General features: G+C 40.0%; 1 protein-coding gene across 2 annotated transcripts in view; it reads right to left on the bottom strand.

Moving 5' to 3' along the window:
• Window positions 1-12987, bottom strand: part of LOC146990957 (uncharacterized) — a 49502-nt gene that overhangs the window by 15148 nt on the left and 21367 nt on the right. Inside the window, exons 5-23 of one of the 2 annotated variants that reach the window (XM_085801958.1) lie at window positions 12443-12518; window positions 9109-9254; window positions 8963-8980; window positions 7318-7524; window positions 7206-7232; window positions 6383-6436; window positions 6217-6300; window positions 6078-6128; window positions 5355-5486; window positions 5225-5278; window positions 4356-4400; window positions 4159-4239; window positions 2641-2766; window positions 2085-2150; window positions 1963-1989; window positions 1221-1319; window positions 825-860; window positions 326-409; window positions 100-132 (exon numbers count right to left, since the gene is read on the bottom strand). In XM_085801958.1, the coding sequence (XP_085658084.1) occupies window positions 100-132; window positions 326-409; window positions 825-860; window positions 1221-1319; window positions 1963-1989; window positions 2085-2150; window positions 2641-2766; window positions 4159-4239; window positions 4356-4400; window positions 5225-5278; window positions 5355-5486; window positions 6078-6128; window positions 6217-6300; window positions 6383-6436; window positions 7206-7232; window positions 7318-7524; window positions 8963-8980; window positions 9109-9254; window positions 12443-12518 (1446 nt within the window). The remainder of the gene's footprint in view (window positions 1-99; window positions 133-325; window positions 410-824; window positions 861-1220; window positions 1320-1962; window positions 1990-2084; window positions 2151-2640; window positions 2767-4158; window positions 4240-4355; window positions 4401-5224; window positions 5279-5354; window positions 5487-6077; window positions 6129-6216; window positions 6301-6382; window positions 6437-7205; window positions 7233-7317; window positions 7525-8962; window positions 8981-9108; window positions 9255-12442; window positions 12519-12987) is intronic. The other variant, XM_085801950.1, reaches the window with a different exon arrangement.

The raw sequence follows: 12987 nt of genomic DNA, 5'->3' as shown, positions 1-12987 counted from the left end.
TTCCTTTTTCCAAGTTTAAAAATGTGAGATTTTAGTTCAGTACGGTGTGTTGTGGTGTGGTGAGGAGGGTTAGAGGACGAAAAGGGTGTGTCCACTCACCTGCCACCCTTCGCTCCCATACACGTCGTTATACTACAGCAACACACAGGTGTGTTAGGTCCGTTAGTGTGGAGGTGAACAGACGGTGAGAGGAGCAGTGACCGTTAGTGAAGGTGAGCAACACAAACACAAACACAAACTCTGCTACAATCAGTCATTTAGTGAATCAGTCATCAAGTGGCAAGCCGTCATGCACAGGTTTTATGTCACATGACCGGTTACTCACGTCCCCTGGCTGGTAGACAGCCTGTCCTGGAGGCCCGGGTGGCCCTGGAGGTCCGGGTGGGCCGCCGTCCCGTCCCGGCAGACCCTGAAACACAAAGATTAAAGAAGAAGAGGAGATAAGAAGTCACATTGAAGGATGTTTCTTTGAAAAATGATCACAAAACAACTATAAAACTGAGTCTCCAAGCCTCATACTGCAAAAACTCAAAATCTTTCCAAGAATATTTGTCTTATTTCTAGTCAAAATGTCTCATTTCTAGTCGAAACAAATCTAATTATAACTAAAATAAGTATATTTATACATAAAGCACAAAAAACCTGCTTTCACTGGCAGATTTTTCTACTTATTTCAAGTGAAAATCTGCTTGAAAGAAGTAAAAAGTGTCTAAAAACAAGTTGATTTTTAGGTGATGAGTCTTATTTTAAGTGGAAAGAGTTTTTAGTTTTTAAAGAATTCTAGATATATTATAATTATAGAATTATAAAAACATGTAACCCACCGCATCTCCTCTCTCTCCTCTGTCTCCTTTAAGACCCTGGACATAGAAACACAACAGATGATCAACAACATGAGCACAGTCAGTCAGTGAAGTTTTTTTTTTTTTGCACTATAAAAGCACAATTACAAAAACAGAAATGACACAAGAATAGTAAGTGCAGGAGAGGTTAAAAACCTGATATGAGCTGATAATGATAAATGATGATAATGATAAATGATAAATGATGTATAAATGTAAAATGATCGTGTATGAGTGGGTAAGTAGTATAGATCCACCTGGAGTATGATCCAATGTTAACTAAACCAGAAAGGAAACTATTGGGAGTGTTGATATCTTGAAATCAATCAGAGATGAAGATGAAAGTTCCAAAGTGAGGAATCTCATCCGGCTACATACCTGCAGTCCGGGGAATCCGTCCACCCCTGAGATCCCCGGTGGTCCCCTCGGTCCCTCTGCACCTTTGTCTCCATGGATACCAGGCAGACCTGGCTTTCCCTAAGTATCATACAAATAGTTCATAATTGAGACAGTATCATTGCTTCATACTTAGTTAAATTAACTCTGAAAATAGTCCCCCTAAAGAGGCATTTTAAAATTTGAAAACATGCTCTGCTGTGACTATTTTTTGATTAAAATTGCTTTCCCACAAAAAAGTTGTTTAAAAAAGCTCCCAAATAGGCTAAAAACAGGTCTACTATTTCTATCTCATTGAAAAATCCAGATTCTATGAATATTCATGAGTATGCAAATTTTAAAGTGGGGTTGTATGATCTGCAAATAGCCCCTAAGTACTTTAATTGCAGTAGAAGACTCTCTGCACTCCTCCCGTTAGCAACGCCAGCCCATAATAGCCCTGCCCAGAGATTTACAACATACAGTGTTGTGAACAGACCCAAAGAAACGGCCTATTTTCACGGCCTAAAAGAGGTTTTAACTGAAAAAAAATACACAGTTCCATTGTTCGCTATAATATAATTTTTTCCAGCCCTTCAAAGTGCAGGAAAACGCATTTTCCTGCCCCACTTTAAAAAAAATGCTACTATCCCTTTAATAATTTCAAAAAGTTTTGGTATAGGGGGTCTTTAATTCATCATTCTTAAACAATGACGTGAGCGGAGTGGAGAGACTGAATACTTACAGGTAGACCTGCGATACCAGCAGGACCCTGGAAGACAGGACAAAGGGAAATGGAGGTTAGCACATGAGCCATGAAGACCAGGACAGGAAGGTGGTGTACTGTCTGTGTGTGTGGACATCTACCTGTGGTCCAGGTGGACCTGCGAGTCCAGGTAAACCACCGTTCCCCTCGTAGCCATCGTAGCCCCCCTGTGAGGAGGAGATACAAACTCACCGCTCAAACTCTCACTTCTTACACTGCAAAAATCTTTCCAAGAATATGTGTCTTATTTCTTGTCAAAATGTCTCATTTCTAGTCAAAACTAATCTCTTTCCACTTAAATTAAGACTCATCACGTAAAAATTAACTTGTTTTTAGATCATTTTCACTTGTTTCAAACTCATTTTCACTTGAAATAAGTAGAAAAATCTGCCAGTGAAAGCAAGTTTTTTGTGCTTGTAATTAGGAAGAAAAACTTGCTCCACTATCAGATTATTTTAAGTGAAAATCTGCTTGAAAGAAGTAAAAAGTGTTTAAAAACAAGCTGCTTTTTAATGTGATGAGTCTTATTTTAAGTAGAATGAGATTTGTTTTGACTAGAAATGACATTTTGACTAAAAATAAGACAAATATTCTTGGTAAGATATTAGATTTTTTGCAGTGTATTGATGCGTTTCTCCAAGAGAAACTTCTACTCACAACATGGTAAGGTGGGCCCGGTGGTCCTGGAGGCCCAGCAGGTCCCACTGGTCCCATGGGGCCTGGAAGCCCCGCGAGCCCAGTCTGCCCCGGTTGACCTGCCTGTCCCGGGTCGCCCTGGGAACCCTGAGGTGGTGGAGGGGAATAAAGAGTGGATGTTTTGTTTGGTTAGAGAGACAAACCAGTGAGAATCTGCAGCAGGAAATAAGAAAATGTGTTATTAGATCAAGAGAGATGATAGAGGTGGGAAAGCAAAAAGCAAGGAAAGAAATATTTAATGAAAACACAGAGGGCAAGTCTGAAGGATGCAGGTTAAATCTTCAAGAAGTGAAGATTTGGAATAATTCCACAAGACACTCAACCAACATTTAACCATCAGGCAAAGAATATGATAGCTTTTGCATCTCTTATACTGCAGCTAAGTGACTAATACTCTTTAAGTGGAAAGAGAAACTCCCCGCAACTTTTAAGAAGTGGATCAATGACCTTGTACACCATTTGGTATTTGGTAGAAGATTCGCTATTCTACAAGAGGATGTGCTAAGATATATAGAGAAATTAGACGTCACGAACAGTGGTGTTATATACAACTGACCCTGTATTGAATACAATTTTAAACCTATGAGGACCAGTTTTAATTTTTACTTATGTATTATACCTTTTTTCCCCTGAATCTACCATGCACCATTACTATTCAATTCATTTATCTGTTTTGTTTTAATTTTATTTTCTATTTTGTAATTTCAATATGTAAAAGTGGTGCATGTAATATGTAAATATGTGGTTGTATCTATCTATCTATCTATCTATCTATCTATCTATCTATCTATCTATCTATCTATCTATCTATCTATCTATCTATCTATCTATCTATCTATCTATCCATCTACCCACCCATCCATCCATTGTTCTATCTATCCATCCTTCTATCTATCTATCTATCTATCTATCTATCTATCTATCTATCTATCTATCTATCTATCTATCTATCTATCTATCTATCTATCCATCTACCCACCCATCCATCCATTGTTCTATCTATCCATCCTTCTATCTATCTATCTATCTATCTATCTATCTATCTATCTATCTATCTATCTATCTATCTATCTATCTATCTATCTATCTATCTATCTATCTATCTATCTATCTATCCATCTATCCATCTACCCACCCATCCATCCATTGTTCTATCTATCCATCCTTCTTTCTATCTATCTATCTATCTATCTATCTATCTATCTATCTATCTATCTATCTATCTATCTATCTATCTATCTATCTATCTATCTATCCATCCATCCATCCATCCATCCATCCATCCATCCATCCATCCATCCATCCATCCATCCATCCATCCATCCATCCATCCATCCATCCATCCATCCATCCATCCATCCATCTAAAGACTTTCAGCGAAAAAAATCACTCACAGATCAAATCATTTAGTTAAAACAGAAAGAGGTAAAGACTCAGGAAAGGGAAAGAAAACCACCAAAGCAGAGAGAGCCCCAGTACCTGCGAGGCGTTAGACGCCGGAGACGACGGAGTAAAGTAAGAGAAGAGGCCGTTGAAAAAGCCGGAGCCCTGTGCGTCTCGCTAAAGGAGAGAGAGAATCTATCTGGATGGACCCGCCACAACAAATGCATCCTCCATTCATAAACTTTCATGATATTTAAAGACGAGTCGAGCTTTTAAATTTAGACTGAACTCACCTTTTCTCCGGCCGCTCCGGGAAGCCCGAGCTCGGAACAGTCACCCTGGAGCAGAGGAAACATTCACACAACATCTCAACAACATTTAGATAACCGCAACAAATCTCTGTGCAGGCGTTGATGGTTTTAAAGGGATACGCCAACATTTTTTTTTCGTGTCTTGCCTCACTCCCGAGTCCATGACAAGCTGATAGACACCATCCTTTCGACTGTGCGTGCAGTAACAAGGGAGCTAATTAGTTTAGCTCAAACGCCGGACGTCTATGGGTAATGGTAGCCTGCCTCCTCCTAAAGTCATCAGAGAAAGTCTTCAGCAACTCTAAACGGACCGATCTTCGTCTCAGAGCTGACAAAACTCTCCGGTAAGGCATCTTGAGCGGTCAAATGCCGCTAACGGGACGAGATCGGTCAAAACGGAGGGTTCAAGCAAAGACGCTTTATTTTGGTTCAAGCTAGCTACATCGAGGGTAGGTTAGCTTCCTGTTTCAAAGTAAAAGCACTTCTGTATGTAAAGGGCAACGGGTGTTTTATTTTGTGAAAGCACCGTTAACCGGAAGTGTGTTGGTCATAACGGCTAGCTTGAGTAGCGCCGAAGCTGATTTCATTTTAGCTCTAAACTCTGTAAATATATCACTTTATCAACATTTCAAACATTTTTAGGTGAGAAAGTAGCCGTTTAGATCAGCAGTGTGTCGTTAATTTGTCTAAATAGCAGCTGTTTACAATCTTGTCCGGACGAATTCGGTGCTACTCAAGCTAGCCGTTGTGACCAACGCACTACCGGTTACTTTCACAACATAAAAAATGTTGGCGTATCCCTTTAAGGAAACATCCTGGTTAAACTGTACAAGTGTAGTGTCCAATCTCACCTTCTGTCCTGTGAGTCCTGGTTGACCCGGAGCACCAGGACGTCCAGGGGGGCCCTGACACAGAACACAGTGTTTTTACTTTTTTACAGTCTTAAAGAAGCAGCACAAGAACGAAGGGAAACACACTCACTGGCAGACCGGGGACTCCGTCTTGTCCCGGGGGTCCGGGGGGTCCGAACGCTACCGGTCCGTTGCCTCCGAGAGCCACTGAAGTGCCGGGAGGACCGGGAGGACCTGGGATCCCGGGAGGACCACGTGGACCCTGGAGCACAAATAACCGCTCAGTTACAGTAACTTTGAGTCGTAGTGAAAAAGACGATCAGCTCACCGCAAAAACTCTAAATCTTACCGAGAATATTTGTCTTATTTCTTGTAAAAATGTCTAATTTCTAGTCAAAACAAATCTCATTCTACTTAAAATAAGACTCATCACATTAAAAAGCAGCTTGTTTTTAGACACTTGTTACTTCTTTCAAACAGATTTTCACTTGAAATAAGTAGAAAAATCTGCCAGTGAAAGCAAGTTTTTCTTTCTTATTACAAGCACTAAAAACTTGCTTTCACTGGCAGATTTTTCTACTTATTTCAAGTGAAAATTAGTTTGAAACAAGTGAAAATTATCTAAAAACAAGTTAATTTTTAGGTGTTGAGTCTTATTTTAAGTGGAAAGAGATTAGTTTTGACTAGAAATGAGACATTTTGACAAGAAATAAGACAAATATTCTTGGAAAGATTTAGAGTTTTTGCAGTGCTGGAGTTCGGTATCATCCTTGGTTACCCAGGCAACAGAGGATAAAGATGTCATGGCAACAGGTGAAGGGTTACCCACTGTACTGTACTGTACTCAACATACCCGGATTCTGTCCAGGTCTGGGAATCCAGATCCCTCCATGTCCACAAACGTCTGTTGAGAGACACGATGAGCAGGTCACAGATTTGTCAATGAAAACTGAACCGATGAGAGAAAAAGAGAAAAAGAAGCGTGGACGTACCGGACGGTCTCCAGACCCGGGTCCAGGGGGTCCCGGTGGCCCTGGAGGTCCCCTGGGTCCTGGTTGCCCCTCCCCACGTTCACCCTGCAAAGACCCAGAGAAGATCAGACTGAATGAAGCTGATGAAACAGAAACCTCCATCTGCATCCGCTCCTCCGCTCCGCACCTTCTGGCCTGGAGTACCCGGTGTTCCTGGTTTTCCTGCTGGACCTTGCGGACCCTGGAACCAGGAGCAAAAGAACAATATTAGTTACTATTAATTCTCCCGATTCGATTCTTCTACGATATCTTGTATGGCGATTCGATTTAAATTGCGATTCTACTACGATATTGCCGATTCTCTCGATTTTTAGTCTGCATTTTTAACATTTATCTGCACACAAATACTGTAGAAGCCTATAAATTAACATAGCCTACTCCATTATAAAGTGAACTTAAACCCTTTTCAAAACCTGTACTCTCTGTATGTAAAAAAAGGCTAACAAATGCACATTGCACAATATAAAAAAAAAATTCAAAAAAAAAGATATCGCAATATTTACAGTATGTGAATCGATTTTTTCTCCCACCACTAATATATAGCGATTGAAACTGTGTTTTTCCCATTCATAGTGCCGTTTAAATAGGATAAAGTAAGTACGCACAGTATAAAAATATATGAAAATATATGAGACGCACACATTTAAATATAAAAGTAAAAAAATATATAATAAATAGTATGTTGGATATGTGGCTTTTTTCTTCATGCTAGTGTCAGAGTGCTCTGTAATGAGCTTCAGGTGGATGTTGTTACCTTTTAGCTGTTTCCCCCCGTTTCTGTTCTTTATGCTAAGCTAGGATAACCAAACTAATCGATTAAAAAATCGTCAAAAAAGATATTGCGATATTTATGTGAATCGATTTTTTCTCCCACCTCTAAATATTACATTTTTTTTAAATCATCCAGAAAGAAATATGTCAACTTATTTCACAAAGTCAAAGCCACTTACAGTTTTTCCGTCCTCTCCCGGGTCGCCCTGAAACACAACAGTCGGTGAGAAACATGAATCGGAGAAAATTTGAATTGTCCAGTCTGGAAAATCCGGATGTCTTTGAACTCACCGCCTCCCCGTCGGCCCCTGGAGGTCCCGGGGGGCCGTCCAAGCCGGGCTGTCCAGGGGGTCCGGCGGGTCCGGAGGTCTGCTGCACGACAGAGCCGTCGCCCAGTCGGACCACCTCGGCCGCGGGGCCCGGAGGACCAGGGGGTCCCGGAGGCCCCGCTGGCCCCCGATCCCCTTTATTCCCAGGGTATCCAAATCCAGAGCTGCCCTGGAGAATTCACATCATATAACTTTATATTAGAGATGTCACGATAATAGATTTTTTTGGTATGATTATTGTCAGAGAAATAATCACGGTACTACGATTATCACGATTATTATGCATTAAGTCATTTCACAACACCATTAATGTGTAAAATCAAATATAGTTAAAGGGATAGTTCAACATTTTGGCAAATTGGCCCATTGCCATAATCCCTATAGTCATAGCAGTAGGTTCATTACCTTTAATTGTAGGTGTAAGCTATTTTCAGTACAGCGGAGCGCAGCAGCAGGCTGCTCAGAGCTACGCTATGGAGGCTAAGGGAATTTCTTGGTTTCCCTCATTAAACTCATCAAATACAAAATCCCAAAACTCCACAGCGCTTTTGTAGACAAGTTGTGAGCTGCACAACCACCACGCTATGAGATAATGACAGAACGATACGAAACGGAGCCGTTTTCGAGGTAAATTCATACAAAACCGCTGATGCGCGTTGCGTTCAGGGACAGTTTTTCAGCAAGCAGTCTCCGTATTTACCCTGTATTTACCTCGAAAACGGCTCCGTTTCGTATCGTTCCGTCATTATCTCATAGCGTGGTGGTTGTGCAGGTCACAACTTGTCTACAAAAGCGCTGTGGAGTTTTGGGATGTTGAATTTGATGAGTCAGCCAGCTGCTGCGCTCCGCTGTACTAAAAATAGCTTACACCTACAATTAAAGGTAACGAACCTACTGCTATGACTATAGCGATTATGGCAATGGGCCAATTTGCCAAAATGTTGAACTATCCCTTTAAAATATACATTACTAATTATAAAATATTTTAAATATCTATTAATATATAACCAATTATTAATCCGCCAGGTAAAGTGTTTGAAACGTTCAAGTCATTAATTGTCATCGATACCAAATGTTTAAGTTAATTTAAATCTTTTTTTTAATTACAAATTACACTCTAGCAATTAAATTCCTACCAATTCAATGCTACGTTAGATAAATGGACCAGAAACTGTGCATTTACCTTTACTTTGGAGCACATCTGCCGACACGGTTCAGACATAATCTTTTTTTGGAAAGTGACGGTATTTTGGAATCTTTACGATCAATTAATTGTGGCGTTTAATACCGCAATTAATTGTGAAAACAAGTAATTGTGACATCCCTACTTTATATTATATATATAGATACTTTTCAAGGAAACAAACGACACACACAGCTCCATCACAAGACGATGTTTACTTCACTTATTATTACTTATTACACTTATTATTATTTAGCTCTAACATCTGCAAACATCATTAAAAGCTGGTTTAAATGATGCAATAAACCCAAGTTTATTCTAGTTAAGATTAATAAGATTAAAAATTATTTGCTTTAACTCCTAAATCTGAGTGACAGTTTGTATCTGATGTCATGCAGATGAGGAACAGGAACAGTGAACGCACCTTTACACCTTTTTCACCCTGAAAAATACAAAAAAAGACAAATTACTGTGTCGGTCATATGTCATATGTGTGTGTGTGTGTGTGTGTGTGTGTGTGTGTGTGTGTGTGTGTGTGAGTGTGTGTGTGTGTGTGAGTCAGTCGTTCACCTTCTGTCCCGGTCCTCCACCAGACGAGGAACCACCAGACCCGGAGCTGCTGGACCCCGAGTCTCCCTTCGGCCCCGCGGGTCCAGGGTCGCCCCTCAAGCCTTTCTCCCCTCTGTCGCCTTTCTCACCTTTAGCCCCGTCGGGACCTGAAGGAGGCGTCACATGACACCAGTGAGCAGTGATGTCACTATTTATGAGCCAATCAGAGGTCCCACCACCAAACAACACAAACACAACATGACACTTTAAAGTGAAACGAAGCCTCTTTCTGAATTCTCCTACACATCAGACTTGGGATGTGTATTTCCATGTTCCTCTGTGATTTATTTTTATAATTTTAATACAGGATGTGTGTTTATAAAGTCATTAAGATCAGTTGTTTTTGTTTAGTTTAGTTTAGTTTTTCTTTTGTGTGTTTTTAATGTTCTATAACCGCCTCTGTGTCTGAACTAAAGTGTTGAATTGAATTGAATTGAATTGAATCTCAAAAAAGTCTCAAACCCCAATTTGACAGAAATTGCATCATTGCGCGTTATTTTTACAACCTTTTTCTGTGCGATATTTCAAAATAAAAGCCCATTTAAGAAATGAATGGAGACTAGTGTCCACTGAAACCCTAGGACTGGTGTAATGCAGTAAATTTAAAAAAGACAAACGAGAGTGAATCAAAACCATCAAAATGTGGCTTCTTATTAAAATATGACAGTTTTCCCAAATAAAACATAGGGGATTGGGAAACATGCCTTATCTTAGATTAGCTTCTGCAGTTTAGGCATTAATGATGACTCCTGTTACTATATATATATATATAAACAGGGCCGTTACTAGGAATTCTGGGGCCCCTGAAAAAATACTGAAGTAGGCCCCCATCCCCTGACTTTTCATCGCCACTTTTTTTTTTTTTGATTGACTGTGTATTAGAGGAATTTAGTCAAAAAAAAAAATCAATCTCCTGGGGGTTTGTGTGGGCCCTACTGGGCTGTGGCCCCCTAGAAACAGGCTACAGCCCTGTCTGTAAAGATCACTCGATAAAATGATATTTTATTGTTTTAAAGGGATAGTATCATTTTTTTAAAGAGGGGTTGTATGATCTACAAATAGCCCCTAAGTACTTTAATTGCAGTAAAAGACTCTCTGCACTCCTCCCGTTAGCAACGCCAGCCCATAATAGCCCTGCCCAGAGATTTACAACATACAGTGTTGTGAACAGACCCAAAGAAACGGCCTATTTTCACGGCCTAAAAGAGGTTTTACATGGAAAAAAAATACACAGTTCCATTGTTCACTATGATAGAATTTTTTCCAGCCCTTCAAAGTGCAGGAAAAACTCAGTTTTTATTTGGACCTAACCAACTCACGTATCCCTCCGCCCAGGGTTAGCGCCCGCCGATCAGCAGTTGGTTAGGTCCAAATAAAAACTGTGTTTTTCCTGCACTTTGAAGGGCTGGAAAAAATTATATTATAGCGAACAATGGAACTGTGTATTTTTTTTCCAGGTAAAACCTCTTTTAGGCCGTGAAAATAGGCCGTTTCTTTGGGTCCGTTCACAACACTGTATGTTGTAAATCTCTGGGCAGGGCTATTATGGGCTGGCGTTGCTAACGGGAGGAGTGCAGAGAGTCTTCTACTGCAATTAAAGTACTTAGGGGCTATTTGTAGATCATACAACCCCACTTTAAAAAAATGCTACTATCCCTTTAAGAACCCTTTGCAGTTACACCAAGTACCACTAGGGGTCAGAGTACCCCTGATTGAGAAACACTGATTTAGAAGTGAATGTGAGAACAATTGTTCCGATTGTTGTTATGCAATATGCATATAGTAAATATAGCCTATATACACTTGGTTTTTTCCATTCCCAACCTGCATGACAACATACACCAGCTTGCAGTCTTTTAGAAAGATGTGAAACAGACTGAAACCAAGCAGGAGCCAACGTTGTGTCCCAAATAAAACTGAAACACAAACCAAGTGCACAAGGCCCAGCTGGATTCACCCCCCGACCCCACGCTCATCCTACACCATCATAGGATGGCCGCATGTTGATTGGCCCAAGCTCTGGCAGCCCATTACCAGGACCAGGACCCTACTGTACCTCTGGGGCCCGGCGATCCAGACCGGCTGTGATCCCCCGACGGCTGCTGATACCTGCCTGAGGTCACAACACAAACACAGCTTCACCTGCTGCTGCTGCGTCTCCAGAGACTAAATCCACTTTTCCTTTCCCCTGGGAACACTTTTAAACTTTTTTTTTATGAATAAAATGCTTTTAAATGTTCTATTGCATGGGGTTACTATTGGTTTTGTATGCTAATGGATACAGATATGATGACAGGTATGAAATATGGACAATATGGATGGATGGCAGTAGGAACGTGAGTATTGAACGTGACTCACATTGTTCGTTTAATGCCATAAAGGTTTTTGTCGAAAATGTATCTGACGGTGTGGGCCAACGTTTCCACAAAAGTATGACATTTTATATTTTATGAACACGTTGGCCCACACACACAGCCTATAATTTTATTTCTGTTTAATTTAAGCACACAGTATTAAAAGTATCTCGGTTTCATTAACTTAAACAAAATGTGCTGGTCGTTACACTGTCAGATACATTTTCGACAAAAACTTTTATGACATTAAACGAACAATGTGATTCACGTTCGATAGTCACGTCCATATTGTCCATTATCGCTCTTATTATTGGTTTGTTTTTTTGTGTTTTTCAGAATTTTACCACTTTTTTTGTAGAAAATCTTTACCTTTTTTTTTTTTTTTTTTAAGAATTCTTTTAACCACTTCTTCCTACAAATGTTTAAACATTTTTGGAGATATTGTACCACTTTTTTCCAGAAATTTCTCTATAATATTTCCAAAAATTCACACCATTGGCCCTAATTTGAATGTACAAAAAAAGTAGTAATGACGTTATTCAGCCTCAGAGCAAATATTTGTGTATTAAGTGGTGTTTGCTCCGGGTCTGCAGACACATTCTTCACTTCTCCAAACTTCACTAAAACTGCTTCACTTCTTTAGTTTCCCCACAGGAGGGAGCTGCAGATTTCCCAGTTCTACTGCTGAAACCCTGCAGCAACACTCCCCACACACACACACACTCAGGTCCAGACAAGCAGCCCAGTGCACACACACACACACACACACACACACACACACACTTCTCGATAAAAGGCTTCTGCTGCTGCTCTGTGATTAAAAACTTCCATTACACGTTTCCGCTCCGTGTTTTTACTCTGATCTTCTTTCCATCCATTTACACATGAAGGTGATTTTACTTTTTACTGCTGTTAACAAGGACTTTTTTCTTTTTTTTTACCTGTTTCCTTCACCGTGTTTCCCCGTGAGGATATGATCGGGGGCTCGGGTACCGGACGGGAGGGGGCAGCAGTGGTCTGGAGAGAAAAAGAGCAGAGAGAACAGCTGTAAACATCTGCAGGCACCGTGTCAAGCTGCAACTCTTGGGAGAATCCCACCAATATTTTTGCACAGAAGCTGCTAAAAGTCACTTATGTAAGTGTTTCAACCATAAACAAATTGTTTTTTTTCATGCAACAAGTTGAATTTGACTGAATTTACATCAAAAAAATGCTGCACACTGCAAAAACTCAAATATCTTACCAGGAATATTTGTCTTATTTCTAATGAAAATGTCATTTCTAGTCCAAACTAATCTCTTTCCACTTAAAATAAGACTCATCACCTAAAATTAACTTGTTTTTAGATCATTTTCACTTGTTTCAAACAAATTTTCACTTGAAATAAGTAGAAAAATCTGATAGTGGAGCAAGTTTTTCGTCCTTATTACGAGCACAAAAAACAAAAAACTGATTTTTCTACCTTTTTAAAGTGAAAATTAGTTTG

Source organism: Trachurus japonicus, chromosome 2 (assembly GCF_045865225.1).
Source record: "Trachurus japonicus isolate A0001 chromosome 2, Traja_1.0".
Lineage (NCBI taxonomy): Eukaryota > Metazoa > Chordata > Actinopteri > Carangiformes > Carangidae > Trachurus > Trachurus japonicus.
Note: the sequence above shows the minus strand (reverse complement) of the source record. Positions and strands in the feature narration are given on the sequence as shown.